General features: G+C 44.3%; 1 protein-coding gene across 12 annotated transcripts in view; it reads right to left on the reverse strand.

Annotated features, from left to right (window-relative positions):
• SEMA3G (semaphorin 3G) overlaps positions 1 to 14975 on the reverse strand; it is a 147287-nt gene that overhangs the window by 57250 nt on the left and 75062 nt on the right. For all 12 annotated transcript variants that reach the window (XM_053299543.1, XM_053299540.1, XM_053299539.1 and 9 more), the window contains one exon: positions 5722 to 5882. In XM_053299543.1, the coding sequence (XP_053155518.1) occupies positions 5722 to 5736 (15 nt within the window). In that variant the 5' untranslated portion in view covers positions 5737 to 5882. The remainder of the gene's footprint in view (positions 1 to 5721; positions 5883 to 14975) is intronic.

A 14975-nucleotide genomic window follows, 5' to 3' on the forward strand; every position in this document is an offset into this window, starting at 1 on the left:
CAGGAGTAAAGAGCAGCCAGGCGGGGGCAGCAAGCGAACAAGTAAGCTGCTTACATGGCTGGTGTGGTTGCCGGTGCCACCACTCATCCTCCCAGTGGCAACTAGCAGCATGCTCCCCCGCCCCCTTTACCAAGTCAGCAGCTTGGTAAAAGAGGCAGAGTGCACTTCTTGGGGCTGCTGGGAGGGCAAGTGGCGGCGCCAGCAGCTGTGCTGGCCAGGTAAGAAGCTTACTCAGTCGCTTGCTGCCCCTGCCCAGCCCACTTATTGTGCCAAACCAGTTTGCCCCAACCAGGCCTGGTTTGGTTCAATCATGGACTGAACCACCCACGGTTCAGTCTGTGATCAAACCAATGAACTGGCCCCGGTTCAAGGCAGTTCAGCACAGATAGTTTGTGCATACCCCCTAGTTTTGAGTGTTCTGGTCATAGGGAACAATGGAGAAACTTGAAACACCCAATTTTCCCCCATGGGTAGCTCCTGGGGACACCAAAGTGGGTTGGGTGGTAGGGCATGATGAGGGCTACCTACCACACAGCCCACAAAAAATGGGGAGCAAGTGATTTTTAACCTTTCCCCAAAACCTCCATAGCAACCTATGAAAAGGTTAGAAAATGATTTCGAATCACCCACTTGCCCATTTCTTTTGAGAGTTGGGTGGTAGGTAGCACCCATCACACTGTACCATCCAACCTACTTGGGTGTCCCTAGGAGCTACCCATAGGGAACAATGGGCTGCTTTGAGTTTCCCCATTGTTCCCTATGGCTGGAACAAGCTACACTCACAGAGTGCATGGACACAAGTTTTGCATTGCAGTTTGCAATGCATTTTGAAACTCTGCCTTAAAAAACACTGCAGAAGCACACAGTAAAAGGAAATCTGTCCCTCCCAACACACATTTCAAACACATTCCAAAAATGGCTAAAAAATAATCACTGACCCAGAATTCACTGCCAGCCGCAGTGCCTGCGCTGCAGTAACATCATTGGCACAAGTTGCTCTCTCACATACAATTATGACTCCTTACTTCCTAACATTGCAACAGCCACCATAGCAGCACTCTTGGTAGCAAGCATAGCCATAAGCTCAACTAGAGCAATTTCAGCCACATTTTGACTGAGTATACCTTGCAGTGCAGATCGCAGAGCAGACCAGAGCAGTGAGTGAAGCACAAGCTAGTCTCAGTCAGACATGGAGCTTATCACAGCAATCACCAAGAAATATTGCATGCACACATGGAAAGCTGCCACTGCCCATTTCTTGCTACAAAACTATCTCATGAACAAAACAAACCACAATGCCAATGGAGGCATAGTTGCCCATGACAACACTTGATTTGTAGGATAACAAGCCAACCAAGAAGCAAGGAGATCACAAGCCACCACCAGAAAATCAGTCAGTGAGGGGAAAACAGGCCTCCAAAATGGCACTCAGAACATTGACATCTCAACTCGAAATCGGGTTGTTTTGTTCCAAGCTCAAAACAGGCCTTTTATTTAAAGGGTGTTTTGTTTCAAGCTCAAAACACTCGAAACAGCCCATTTCAAGTCAAAACATTTTGCACATCACTAATACATTTCCCTCTCAGTTTAGTGTACACTGGAAATCATTTGTTCAATATTGAAGGCAGAAGTACAACATTGATATAGATATAGATATAGATATAAAGATTGGCTGCACTGTAAGTTTAAATTATATATTCATGGCATCTGACTTTCAGTACTGAGCTGAAATAAATATTGAGTTTTAAAGAGCTATTTATTGTTGGAATAATTTTGTGTATACTGCATAGGAATAATCATTCAATTTTTTCCATTACTTAATGGAAAACATTTAATGTTTGAAATTATGTATGCAATTATTGAAACATTTTAAATGTTTATAGGAATAATTTTTAAAATTTGTTTCATTACCATTTGATGTTTGAAATCATATATATAGGAACAAAGGAACATAGGAAGCTGCCATATACTGAGTCAGACCATAGGTTCATCTCGCTCAGTACTGTCTACACAGACTGGCAGCGGCTTCTCCAAGCTTGCAAGCAGGAATCTGTCTCAGCCCTATATTGGAGATGCCAGGGAAGGAACTTGGAGCCTAGATGCTCTTCCCAGAGCGGCTCCATCCCCAGAGGGGAATATCTTACAGCGCTCACACTTCTAGTCTCCCTTTCGTATGCAACTAGGGCGGATCCTGCTTAGCTTAAGGGGACAAGTCATGCTTGCTACCACAAGACCAGCTCTCTTTCTTAACACAATTTTGTGTGTTAAAAATCAAATCTAAAATACATTTCCTTAGCAACTTCTTCAGCACTGGAAGACAAATGGGATGAAAGGTAGACTACGATAGCACAGTCACAGTGACTAGTCTATATAAGTTTTAGAGCTCCAAATCCCACTCAGTTTTTCTCAGTCTCCGAATGGGAGAAAGAAACATGCTTGCACATATAGTCAGTCACACCTCAGCTGAAAATTGCAGGGTCTCCAGTTTCGGAGCTTTAGCTCAACTTGCCAAAGAGGAACCAACTGGCAGTACAAGAGGATGTTATATCACTAATAAATGGAAACTATATTCTGGAGCTCACTCAAGGAGGACCCAAGATCATATACTGGATGATTCCACGTATCATCATTCAACTAAACCACCATCAAAAACTGTGCCCATACTTGTTCCCCTCTGTTATTAATAGCAGCTTCAAGGAGAGGGCAGTTCTGATCAGGGCAACAGCATGAGGGTGGAGTTACTATGAGGGCTGGATCTCCCTTCCTGCATAGCCCAAATCCCAATCAGCCCCACACCCTGCCACCATGGTTGCTTACAAAAAGAAAGTTATAGGGGGGTTCCAGCCCAATGTGATGGGTAGCTTGGCTTTTAATGGCCTCTCACAGAATCATTGTAAGGATGAATCGTATAATTACCAAACCATATAATTACCGTAATTTGCACACACACACACACACACACACACACACACACACAAGACTAGAGTCATTTATCCCATCAAATATCTCATTTCCTGTCACAATGTTTGCTGAGTCTTGACCCAGCAGTTGATTTAACCATTAAACCTCTACGAAAGACAGATCCTTTTGCCATATTATATTAATTGCTCAGAACCTGATCACTTGTCCAGACTTCCCATGCTTCCAGTTACATTTAATTGCAATATAATCTCCTTTGGCTGGAAACCTCCTTAAGCAATGTCCCCCCACCTCCAAATACACACACAGTCTTGGCTGGTGTCACATTTCTGTTTAATAAGATCTGTGCCCTGGGCTCTAAAGGCACCTAAGGCCTAACTTTGCCGAGTTCCTTCTGTTCATCTCAGATTTCAGCTTCTATGGAAAAAAAGCTCCTCTGAGGAATGACCTGTGTTCTTACGGTGTCTACATGGAGGCCACTGAAAAGCACTTACCCATCCTGGCACTTGCTCAATGGACACAACATTTTAGAGCCACTCTAGGCATTGGCCCATATGCAAGCAGCACATGCACAGCGGCATTACCACCAGCGATATTCCATGCTGTTTTGCAGACACAATAGGGAGTAATACCCAGGTATGGAGCTTTTAAATGTTATGCCTACCTTGTGGGAACACCAACATGGGAATGTGGCAGTGTCATGCATGGAGGCCATAAAATTTAAACAAGCCACCCGAGGGGAAATGTCTTAGGCATGTGAGGCTGGGGCCTGGGGCTTCAGAACAGCACAGCAATAAAGTCCAATCTTTTGCCAGTTACTAACTGGCATAAAGTAAAGTATGCTGTCGAGTCGGTGTTGACTCCTGGCCACCACAGAGCCCTGTGGTTTTCTTTGGTAAAATACAGGAGGGGGTTACCATTGCCTACTCTCGCACAGTATGAGAGGATGCCTTTCAGCATCTTCCTATATCGCTGCTGCCCGATATAGGTGTTTCCCATAGTCTGGGAAACATACCAGCAGGGATTCAAAACCAGACTGCTTTTAATGATACTGTTGTTATGTTTTATCTTATCTCATCATCAAATCTCTTTATTTCAGTCAGGGACCAGCATGAGATTAAAACAAATGCAGAAGAGAAAAAAATCTCATCATCTTACGCTGGCCAAAGACTAAAATAAATTGATTGATTGATTCATGAGACAGACCTTATTCACAGTTTTCAATTCTTCCAATTCTGGGTCATATAGAACAAAGTTATAACAGAGGTTGATTTTAGCTCACTGTTGTTGACAAGAAGTGCAGGTTCTACCCAATGACTGATAATCAGTGAGGCTGTTCACACGTGCAGCAAAGACTGGGCTTAGACAGTCTTTGCTCCACGTGTGAACCGCCAGGAGGCGCGGGACTCCCAGGAGCAGCAAACCCGGTAGGGAGCCTCGGCTGTTAGCTACAGTTAAGGGCGCAAGCACTGTCTTACCCCTGGCTAACTGAACATGTGTCAGTGCCACGCGGCTCAGTGCCGCACCTACACATGAGTAGCCTCTCAGCCTGCTTCAGGAGGCTCCCCATAATGCACTGCACACCCATGTGGTGCATTATGGGAGCTCCGGGGGACAGGGCCTCCCTGCCCCTAAACCTCCATGCTGCCGGGAGCAGCAGGCAGTTGTCTGGGCGGTCAATCCACCGCCCAGCAATGGCACAGAGATCTTCTGCAGGAGAGTGTAAGCATTGCAAGGCTTCCTCCCCTTACCCCATTTGGGCCCTTTCTCCCAATTGTCAAAAAGGGCTCAGAATCTTCTCTCTGCTCTCCGAGTGCCATTCCACCATAATCAACCAATCAAACAAACAATGAACTTATTTCCTACCTAAAGCACGCCCACCATTTTTTTCAGTTCATTTGACAACTATCATCCCAGCCTCATAAAATGAGTCTATCTTACGTATAATATTGCGTAGAGCCCAGCTGGATCAGACCAAAAGCCCATCTAGTCCAGCATACTGTGTCTCACAGTAGCCAGGTTATTATCTATATAACTCCCAACTACAAGTAAGGCACGAAGAAATAGCTGGCGTAAATGTATGCCTTCACTGTTCTTCCTCACCAGAGTATTTGAGGGACCTCACCTGCAACTCCCAGGGACAGATGTTCAAAACTTGCGTTTTGGACGGTACAGAAATTTATTAAACAAACAAACAAGCAAGCAAGCAAGCAAGCAAGCAAAGAGGCATCTTTTAAAAGTGGCAATTCTCTTTATTTAGCAGGGGGAGAGCAACTGGCCCTTTCCATTCCTAGCACAGCATCCCTCCAGTGACTGTTGCTGGTGTCTATCTTATGTTTCTTTTTAGACTGTGAGCCCTTTGGGGACAGGGAGCCATTTAATTTTGTTTGTGCCTTCTGAACTTATGAATATGACAAATATTTATATACCGCTTTTCAACAAAAGCTTTGGGAACTTTTGTTGAAAAGTGGTATATAAATATTTGCCATAATCATATGTTCAGAAGGCGCAATGGACTGTCAAGGAAGTCAGCAAAAATGGCCCCTCCTCCATTACATCCACAAAATATTTCTCAGCATATGCAGTGTGAGTCAGTGCCACCTACAATATCTCTTTGCAGCCTTTAGTCCATAAGTAATACTTGGGATAAGAAGACTGGTCTATCTAACATGTTTGTCATAAAAAAGAGTACAGAGATAATATACATGAAACATTTTGTGCTTCAGAAAATTGCTAATTGTTAAGCATTATTACATGTACAATTGCAAGTATTAGCACATGCCTATATCTTGAGAGCATTACCTCCTTGGCATCCATGTTGGTTTGATCCAGCCGAAGAGAGTACAATGTGTCTTTTCCTCCAATGAACAAGCGGTCACGGTATTCATCAAGATACAAGGAGCGGAAGTCTAAAATTCCCCGATGGCCAAGAAAGAGGACTGAGCGGTTAGTAGCCAAAAGATCTAAAAGGTAGAAATCAAACAGAAATATATTGAAGATCTTAAAGAAACTGAAAAAGTAAGGTGCACACTTCCATAGTAAACCAACTTATACCATGCACTGCGCTTCTGTACAGTTGGGCAGATCATAGGTTTCCTTAGAAATGTGGCACAATCCACAACCCAGCAAAAGTTAATAAGAACTTTTCCACTGGAAGCAATGGAATCATGCCTGCTCAGCTAACAAGTCCCAATGCTTTATTTATTCATTTGTATTATATCCCACTCTTCCTCCAAGGAGCCTAGAGTCCATTTTATCCTCACAACAACCCTGTGAGGTAGGTTATGCTTTAAATGGGATTAAGGCCCAAACTGTGATGTGATGTTAAACGCCTCATCTATTTTCAGTTTCAAACCACAGAAGCTGGGGTCCCAATATGAATCAGAACTGTGATGCAGAAATTGGGTGGTTTAACCTCTACGCTGTTTTCTTGTTGAGAACAGCCCTCAAAGCTGTTGTGGGCTGCTGAAGGTGCCCCCAATCCAATTGCAGGGCTAGGCTTTCAACAAAAAAGCTGTCAGGAGAGCCTTCATTAATCTCCCCCACATCACATCTAGCTTGACCTCTATCAGCTAGCAGAAGCCATAACTAGCTATCCATTTTAACGTCATGAATTCCCCCAGTCCCCCGGCAAATGCAGACTACTATGAGTGGAGTAGTTGGCAAAGGTTTCTTTAAAGCTCTCCCTCATTACCAGCATAGTGTATGTGGCTGGCCTCTGCTGGGCTGCTCAAGAGTCAAATGGCCTGTTTTCTTCATTAAAGAAGGGGGTCCGTGAAATTGGATCAAGTTGAAACCCATTTAAACCTCAGCTCAAATTCCTACCCAATGCTGAGTCACCACAAAGCTTGAGGCTGGGGGACTCTGATGACAAAGACAGTCCTTTGGCACTCCCACCATCGTTTCTGCAGCACAAGGGCTGGGGGTGTCTGTTATATCTGACCCATTGGAATCAATCTCCTCAGCCTGTGAAGCTCATCCTCACACCCAGGAGGCCCGGGTCACCAAGCAATCTCCAGGAGCACTCAACGCTGTCTGAAGGGATGGAAGGAAATGTCATTGCCTGGGAGCGAAGACAGGAGAGTACTTTACTGCTGATAAAAAAGCTAAAGATAAATGCCCTATTTAAAAAAAAAAATCTGTCAGTGGGGCAAGGATAACTCCCTGACAGTTGCAGACCAGAGTTTTATCAGTGGCTGCTGAAAGCTGGGGTGGTTTCGAGGTCTCCGAGAGTGTGAGACATTATGGGAAAACATAAGAGCAGCAGAGCAGCGGAAGAAGGGAAAGAGGCTTCTTGGGGCCTTGTGGGAAAAGAAACCGTGGAGATGAACTGCCCAGTTTAGGAATAAGTCTACACAATTGCTTGTTGCTCTCTCTTGCAGCTGTTGCCATATACTTGGATTTATGGTATCTGAATGACAAAATGTGGCAAGGCTCCTTAAGAAAATAGACATTTCCATGTTAGCATTTGAAGGAATTTGTAGGATTGGGTCTGGAAACCTGTGGGTTGTGTCTCAAAACACAAGCTCTGCGATGGATACATAGTTACAGAGAGTTGGGGCACAAGCAAATACAGTACAAGATTTGTGCAGAGGAACTTAAGCAGGAGGTTGAGCTTTCAAATGGGATTTTCTCAGGGGGGAAACAGGGAGTTATTCACACATGCCTTCATACTGTGGGGTATACAAGGAGTGCGCGAATCTGCTTCGCAGCAGATTCACAGATGTTTAATTCGGGGAGCTAAATTGACAGTTCACATAGGCTTTGCTCCTCTCCGCAGTCCCTACAGATCTTTCTCCATGCATGTTCCCACCGCTTGCTCCAGGTTTTTTATCCAACCAACCACAGGCAGAGACCTTTTTTTTTTTTTGTTAGTTTGACAGAGGGAGCAAGAGCAACACTCACATTCACATAGGCTCCTTCTCTCTCCCCTCCTCTCCTCCCTCCTTGGCCAAGCAATCCCCTCCCTGCCCCACCCCAATCGCATACTCAGAGGGAGGTGGCGAGGGTGGCTGTGGGGGAGAGAGGACCACAGCCACGACTGAGGAGGCTCCCCCTTCTCCTCCCTCCCCTCTGCTCAGTCCCTTCCTCCCTCCCCTCTCGGGGTTGGTCCATGTGTGAGGTGTTTATGAAGACGGCAGCGACTTAAGGGATTTGCTTTGGCCACTCCCCACCCTCCCCGGCTCTACATGTTTGCTGCACTGAGGAGGAGCTGAAAGAGGAGCCAGCCCCCCTCCTGGCCCAGATTATTATTTTATATTTTTTCCCTTCCTCCTCTTGTTCCACGGTGGCCCAGCAATGGTGGCAGCAGATCCTCTGAGGAGGGAGGGGGCAGTTTCCCCCCCTTTCCAGCCCCCTTGCTTGGCTTTTGGTTGGATTCAGACGGCATTTTGCTTAGTGCTTGGAAGATGGGAAGTAATGATAGCTGGCACCCGAACTGAACTCTGTGCCCCCAGTGCTTGCAATTGCAAATCACTCAGAGCAGTCCTGACCGTACACAACACAGCTGTCAAACTCCCCTTCATTGAGTTTTGAAAAAAGCCGAATCACTATTATGGCCCCTCCACACGTCTCAGGAGAAGCTGCGGGGAACATCAGAAAGCTTTTTTTAAAAAAAAAAAAGATGCCACAAATAGAGGATTTTTTAAATCCCAGACATAATTCGGGCCAAGCAAGAATGTGCAGTAATTCTTAACAGTAATTTGGGGGAAAGCAGAGTGGGTGTGCACTCGTCCCTGATAGCCTGCAAAGACGTCTGAGTAAATGAAACGAATATGTCGATTGGCACACCCCAATCTGGAGGGGATTCGAAGAAAGAACCCTGTCTGTAAAGCCTCCAGGGCACTTTCCAGATTAGCCACTCAACAGTTGCAAAATGCTTCCATTCAAGCAAATCACATTCAAAATGTAAATAGCAAAGCACCCAGCCGGGAGATCAGTTCCATGAAAACTAACAACCCGAAAAAACAGGAACCTTTTTACACTGGACATATGTTTTATCAATAAATTGCAGCAATTAAATCCAAAACAAGGCACTGGAAATGTGAATGGCACCCTGCTGTCAGCATAGGGACTGCAGTGTGGAAACTCACTTCAGAGATACGCCGTGACCCTATTGCAGGGTCTAATTTGGAATGTGCTCAGGAGTAGTTAAATTGTAAAAGGAAGGTCCATGCAAAAGTACAAAGTAAAAAAAAAAACACAACACATAGTGGCAGATTGTTGCTCTGATTCAAAATATAGATTCTGTTCAGTGCAGCCTCTGGAAATTGGGCACTGAACTATTCCTGGAATATGTTTGTTCAGCCTACAACTGGGACATCCTACCGACCTCCACAAACAAGCCACAATGTCCTCTCTAAGAAGTATTAACTGAAAAGTGGAGATGTATATGCTGCTTGAGGGGAGTGTCTCAGAAAGCAAACAATGAGACTGGGGAAAGCAAAATCCAACAGTTCTCCCAGCAGAAATGCTCCCCGAAAGAAATGGGCCAGCACTAGTCTCTGGGCATCAGTGTGTCTTATTTAAGGAAGCAAGGCTTTGGTATGCACCATGCAATAAGGCGTCGGTATAAACTGACATCTAAGTCCTTTATCCTTTATGTAACTGATGCCCTGGAGCTCTTGGTGTGCTCAGCCATGGAAATCCTCCTGGATGTTGGGCAAGGAAATAAGATGGGTACAGTCCTGACATGGCTACATTGTTTGTTTATTTATGTAATATACCACCTGACTCCAAAGACTCTAGGCGGTTCAAATCCATCTCAAGGGCATTCTCCCACCACCACCCTGCTCCTTCCATCAAATCTCCGTTCCACAGTCTGAAGACACCAAGGTAGTCTTGGACAAAATGTGAGCTTGGGCATTTGCAGCCACCATGATCAGTATCCAAGCCCATAGAATGGTTCTTCCTGTTAAGGCCTTGCCACTGAATCCTAAGGATAACTGGTTTACAAAGTAGAGAGTAAAGAAAATTGCCTAGTGGATGTGCACTGTGCACTACACTATGTCAGAATGCCAGTTTCAAAGAGAAGACAACACTTGGTCAAAGCAAGGCCTTCAGATTTATGATTCCCTGTCTGAGGAATATCTGAGCATAGTGGTTTCATGCAAGCTGCCTGGCCAACAGTCTTCTGTAATCCTAACTTTCATAAACCTATCTGTAAAAGCTATTATAAGCCCCTGACTTCAAAGAGGCTAAAATGAATGTGGGATTGGAGGAGGAGCAGCAGCATGGGCATCAGGCTCCCCCATATTCCATAGGACATCTATAACCCCATCTACACAAATGCAGGGCTCCCAGTCACATGAAGAAGACCTTCCCATGTGCATGCAGAGGCTGACCACTGACACCACCCGGATGAACATGTGCAGGTCATGGGCAGAAACTTCCACTGTGATGCTGCCCTCCCCCCCGCCATTAATTTCAGTAATGCAAATTAAAAGGTGAAACTGATATATGAGACAGACGCATTACATGCAAAGCGAGATAAGTCAAGCCTTAATTTGTTATAATTGTGATGATCATGGCGTACAGCTCATGAAAACCCCAAATCCACAATCCCAGAAAATTAGAATATTACATGGAACCAAGAAGACAAGGATTGTAGAATAGAACAATATCGGACCTCTGAAAAGTATAAGAATGCATATGTATTCAGTACTTGGTTTGGGCCCCTTTTGCAGCAATTACTGCCTCAATGCGGCGTGGCATGGATGCTATCAGCCTGTGGCACTGATGAGGTGTTATGGAAGACCAGGATGCTTCATTAGCGGCCTTCAGCTCTTCTGCATTGTTTGGTCTCATGTCTCTCATCCTTCTCTTGGCAATGCCCCATAGATTCTCTATGGGGTCAGGTCAGGCAAGTTTGCTGGCCAATCAAGCACAGTACACTGTATACTTTTCGGAGGTCCGATATTGTTCTTTTCTACAATCCTTGTCTTCTTGGTTCCATGTAATATTCTAATTTTCTGGGATTGTGGATTTGGGGTTTTCATGAGCTGTACGCCATGATCATCACAATTATAACAAATTAAGGCTTGACTTATCTCGCTTTGCATGTAATGCGTCTGTCTCATATATCAGTTTCACCTTTTAATTTGCATTACTGAAATTAATGGACTTTTGCACGATATTCTAATTTTCTGAGTTTCACCTGTATTTTCTCCCACCAGATGTCCATAAGGGACTCAAGTTAGTGGCTATCCCCACATCCTGCAGTTCCATAAGTTACTTATACACAGTGGTCGACATACTGACTATACTTACTAGAGGGAGTCCTACTGAAAGAGAGCCAGTGTGGTGTAGTGGTTAGAGTGCTGGCCTAGGACCGGGGAGACCCGAGTTCAAATCCCCATTCAGCCATGATACTAGCTGGGTGACTCTGGGCCAGTCACTTCTCTCTCAGCCTAACCTACTTCACAGAGTTGTTGTGAGAAGAAACCTAAGTATATAGTACACCGTTCTGGGCTCCTTGGAGGAAGAGTAGGATATAAAATGTAATAAATAAATAAATAAATTTAGATTACTCCCTGAGTAGTACTATTGAGTAAGCCAATGTAAAGAATACTTCCTGTACCTCACTGGGTGCCTTTGACTTCTAATAATATGAGAGAGGAAGGAAGGGAAATGCCTTTGATTAGTAGCAGAAAAAGAAAACACAAGGAGAGCAATCTAGAAATAATATTTGGGAACTAAAACTCATTTGTCCCCTTGGTGGTCAAACAGGAGGGACAAATCTGGAGGATGAGGCATTAGTGCATGGGAATATCATGATTCAAAAATGCACCATTTTCCTTAAGTTATCTATCACACAAGTCCAAAATGAATGTATAGAACTGTAGGAAATATACTTTAATCTACATGAAACATATCTAAATTGATTTAAAACTATTTCAAGTGGCAAAACCAGTCACTGAACCTTTTTTTTTTAAGCATATGAACTGGAACCCCCAACAGAGTTAATAAACATGAATGAATCTGAACTGGGATGAAACCCAAATGTTTAACTTAACAGTTCAGCTCCCTGGGTTGATTGGTGGTGTTTAAACACCATGTCTTCTAGACTGGTTAAAAGGGTGGGTGGATCATCAGCTGTCTTGCTGCACTAGCACTCCCTCAGCTTGCATTGCTGTTGCAGGAAAGCAAAGATTGTGCCATTGAGTCGGTGTCAACTCCTGGCAACCACAGAGCCATGTGGCTTTCTTGGTATAATATAGGAGTGGTTTACCATTGCCTTACTCCTGCACAGTATGAGATTGTGCCTTTGCCATTGTCCCTGAAGTGAGCATCTACCTCCAGCACCTTCCTATATCTCTGCTGCCTGATACAGGTGACTACAAATATACATTTGCTAGGCACAGTCTGGGAAGCACACCGGCGGGGATTCGAACCAACAGCCTCTTGCTCCCTAGGCAAGCTGCTTCCCCACAGTGCCACCGCAACTGATGCACTGCTGTTGTAGCAGCTAATAAATATTATGGCAAAAAGTTTAGAGCAGACATTATTTGTGGGAAGAGGTCGATGTGTGGGCGAAGAAGATGCAGAAAGTCATATGGTCTCACATAAGCAGTGGGTTCCTGCCAGCTCAGGTAGCTTTTGTCAGTCTTGTAATATATTAGTTCTGCTGTGCAGCAATGATAACAGGCACAGGAGGGCTGTCTTTCAATCAAACTCCCAGCTCCAAGGGTGGAGTCAGATGCTGGGGTTTCTGAATCATTCCCCCAGCTGTCAACCACTATGCATGCCAATAAGGAAAGGATCTTCAGGGAACAGCATTCCAATTTTATCCTTAAGCATCCACCAACTGTTTCCCCATTCTTCAAGCTAGGCTGCAGCCATTAGACGAAGCAGCCTCCTCTGTTTCTAACCATAACTTCACATGAAGCAAACCCAGATAGGCTACCTCTGATATTTCAGATCATAACTGACTGAAAGAATCTGACCACTCAATATTTTTTTATTTTAAAATGTTATTTTCAAATTTTTAAAGCATATTTTAAAGAACTCCCTATAAAGTTCAACAGTCATTGTCCAGATCTGACTATCACAATTTACTAAAACCTGGTATTCAGTATCCACTGAATTCCCAGGCACAATGAAATATCTTTCATCCGTCTGCTGTATTTTCGAGAGCAGTTGCTCTTTTGTATATATATGTGATAGCTTTCTTTAATTCAATAAATTGCTGCTCTTTGTCACCTCACTGGACCCTCCAAGACCAATATTTTCTCCTTTAAAAAATGATCATTTTCATGCAGGCCTCCTGAACGAAGCAGAATATAAATCAGAGCAAAAGAGGAAGGGAAAGGGAACGGAGTGTGGGAGATGCTGCTGAACAATTATGTGCTGAAAAGCCAGGCAAAGTTTTTTTAAAACCCAATAAAATTTGACCTGAGCATAGTCCCCACATTCCAGATTCATCTCTGGATGAGTTAATTCCTTTCCCATTATCTTGGCTCAGTGCTGGGTAATTCTGCACACCTCCTTGCCTGGCCTCTCAGCAATGAGGCAGCAACCAGCCCAATCTAAAGCCAATCCTGGACACTGACCTGCCCTGTATTTGTCCATGTGACTAAAAGTTAATGGCTTTTCGATACTCACAAGGCTCCCTATCATTCAGAGGCATTTTCTTCAATTATGCTTTTGCACCCTGTGTATTCAGAACAAACCCAAGACCAGAAAGGAACAAGGACAAATAAAAGGTCTAACAATCCAAGCTGGTTTACAAAGGTGGGTGCTCAAGAAGCTGCTCAAAACTCAACCAGCATTCTACGGGTGTTTGTGAAATGGCAGACTTCAGTGGGCAGCTGTGAACCACAGGGGTCAGCAAGCATGGGGCACCCTTAGAGATAATCACACCAATCCTCTATTCCAAAGGAAGGAAGACGTCGGCTACTCACCGACACCGATAGATTAAAAGGATCCATTTCCACAAGTGTAAGATTAGATCATTGTTAGCAACTATTTCTGTTTTCTTTTATTGGGTAAAATGCACTGCAGTCCTCCTTACTACATCAAGTGTCACAGAAGCCCTGTGAAACATGTCATCAATATTCCTGATTCCCTAAGTTCATGGCCAAGGCAGGATCTGAATGCAGCACTTCCTGACCTAGGCTCAGCATTTTGTCCAGTGAACCACAGTGGCCATGATGATGATGATAATGATGATACACCATGCACATAGTGCTTTACAATTCTTGTATTGATTTAGGAAAGCTAAAGGTGACTCTGAATTACTTCAGTCCCAAAAACTGATAACAAAGCTATAAACTCATGTGGCTGTGTATTCACATCCTCTTGCATCATTCTGGGGTTACTGTCTGATGGCCTTCAGCTCTACATCAGAAGGCTGAATTTGAAGTTGACCATTTAGTCTGGGCCAACAACTATGGTTGGGGCTGCAGCGCAGGTACTGGGAGAACCCTGTTTTACACAGGGAGAGAATTATGGTAATCATAGAAGATCTTTTCCCACGTTGTTGCAGCTGTAAACAATAAAACAAACACCTCTGGCATCTTGCCATATTTATAATCCTCATGACGTTATGCAGACAATGGGCTCATCATTAGGATGGAGGCCATTTGTGGAGCTAAAATGCCATCTGTAGAATTCCTGCTCTCCCACATGTAATGGATCTTTCAACAGAGCTGAAGAACTGGAGAACACATTCTCTAGACTAGCTGGGACAGAGCCCTACTGTAGGGGACTCCTTGGCTGCCATGCCAGAGCCCACAACCAACAGCTGCTTCTACTTCACACTCTGGCTTCCTTTCTTCATGGGTTGTATATCTGAGGAACATCACTTGTTCAGACCAGGGCAGAAAGCAAAGATGGGCCATTCTGCTCTTCCCCATTCCTCAGTCCACTGGAATTCTTTTCCCCGCTAACATGCCTGTATGTGGGCCCCTCTCTCTAAACTCCCCAGTTGAGCAGCCTCCTCATAGTTAACAGCCCTTCTTCACCACACATCTGGAATGGGTTTGATAGTCTCCACATTCAAATTCCAATAAAAAGGAAGATATTTCATGCTTCACTGCCAAGCCTTGTAAGACATA

The sequence above is a fragment of the Hemicordylus capensis genome, chromosome 2 (assembly GCF_027244095.1).
Source record: "Hemicordylus capensis ecotype Gifberg chromosome 2, rHemCap1.1.pri, whole genome shotgun sequence".
NCBI lineage: Eukaryota > Metazoa > Chordata > Lepidosauria > Squamata > Cordylidae > Hemicordylus > Hemicordylus capensis.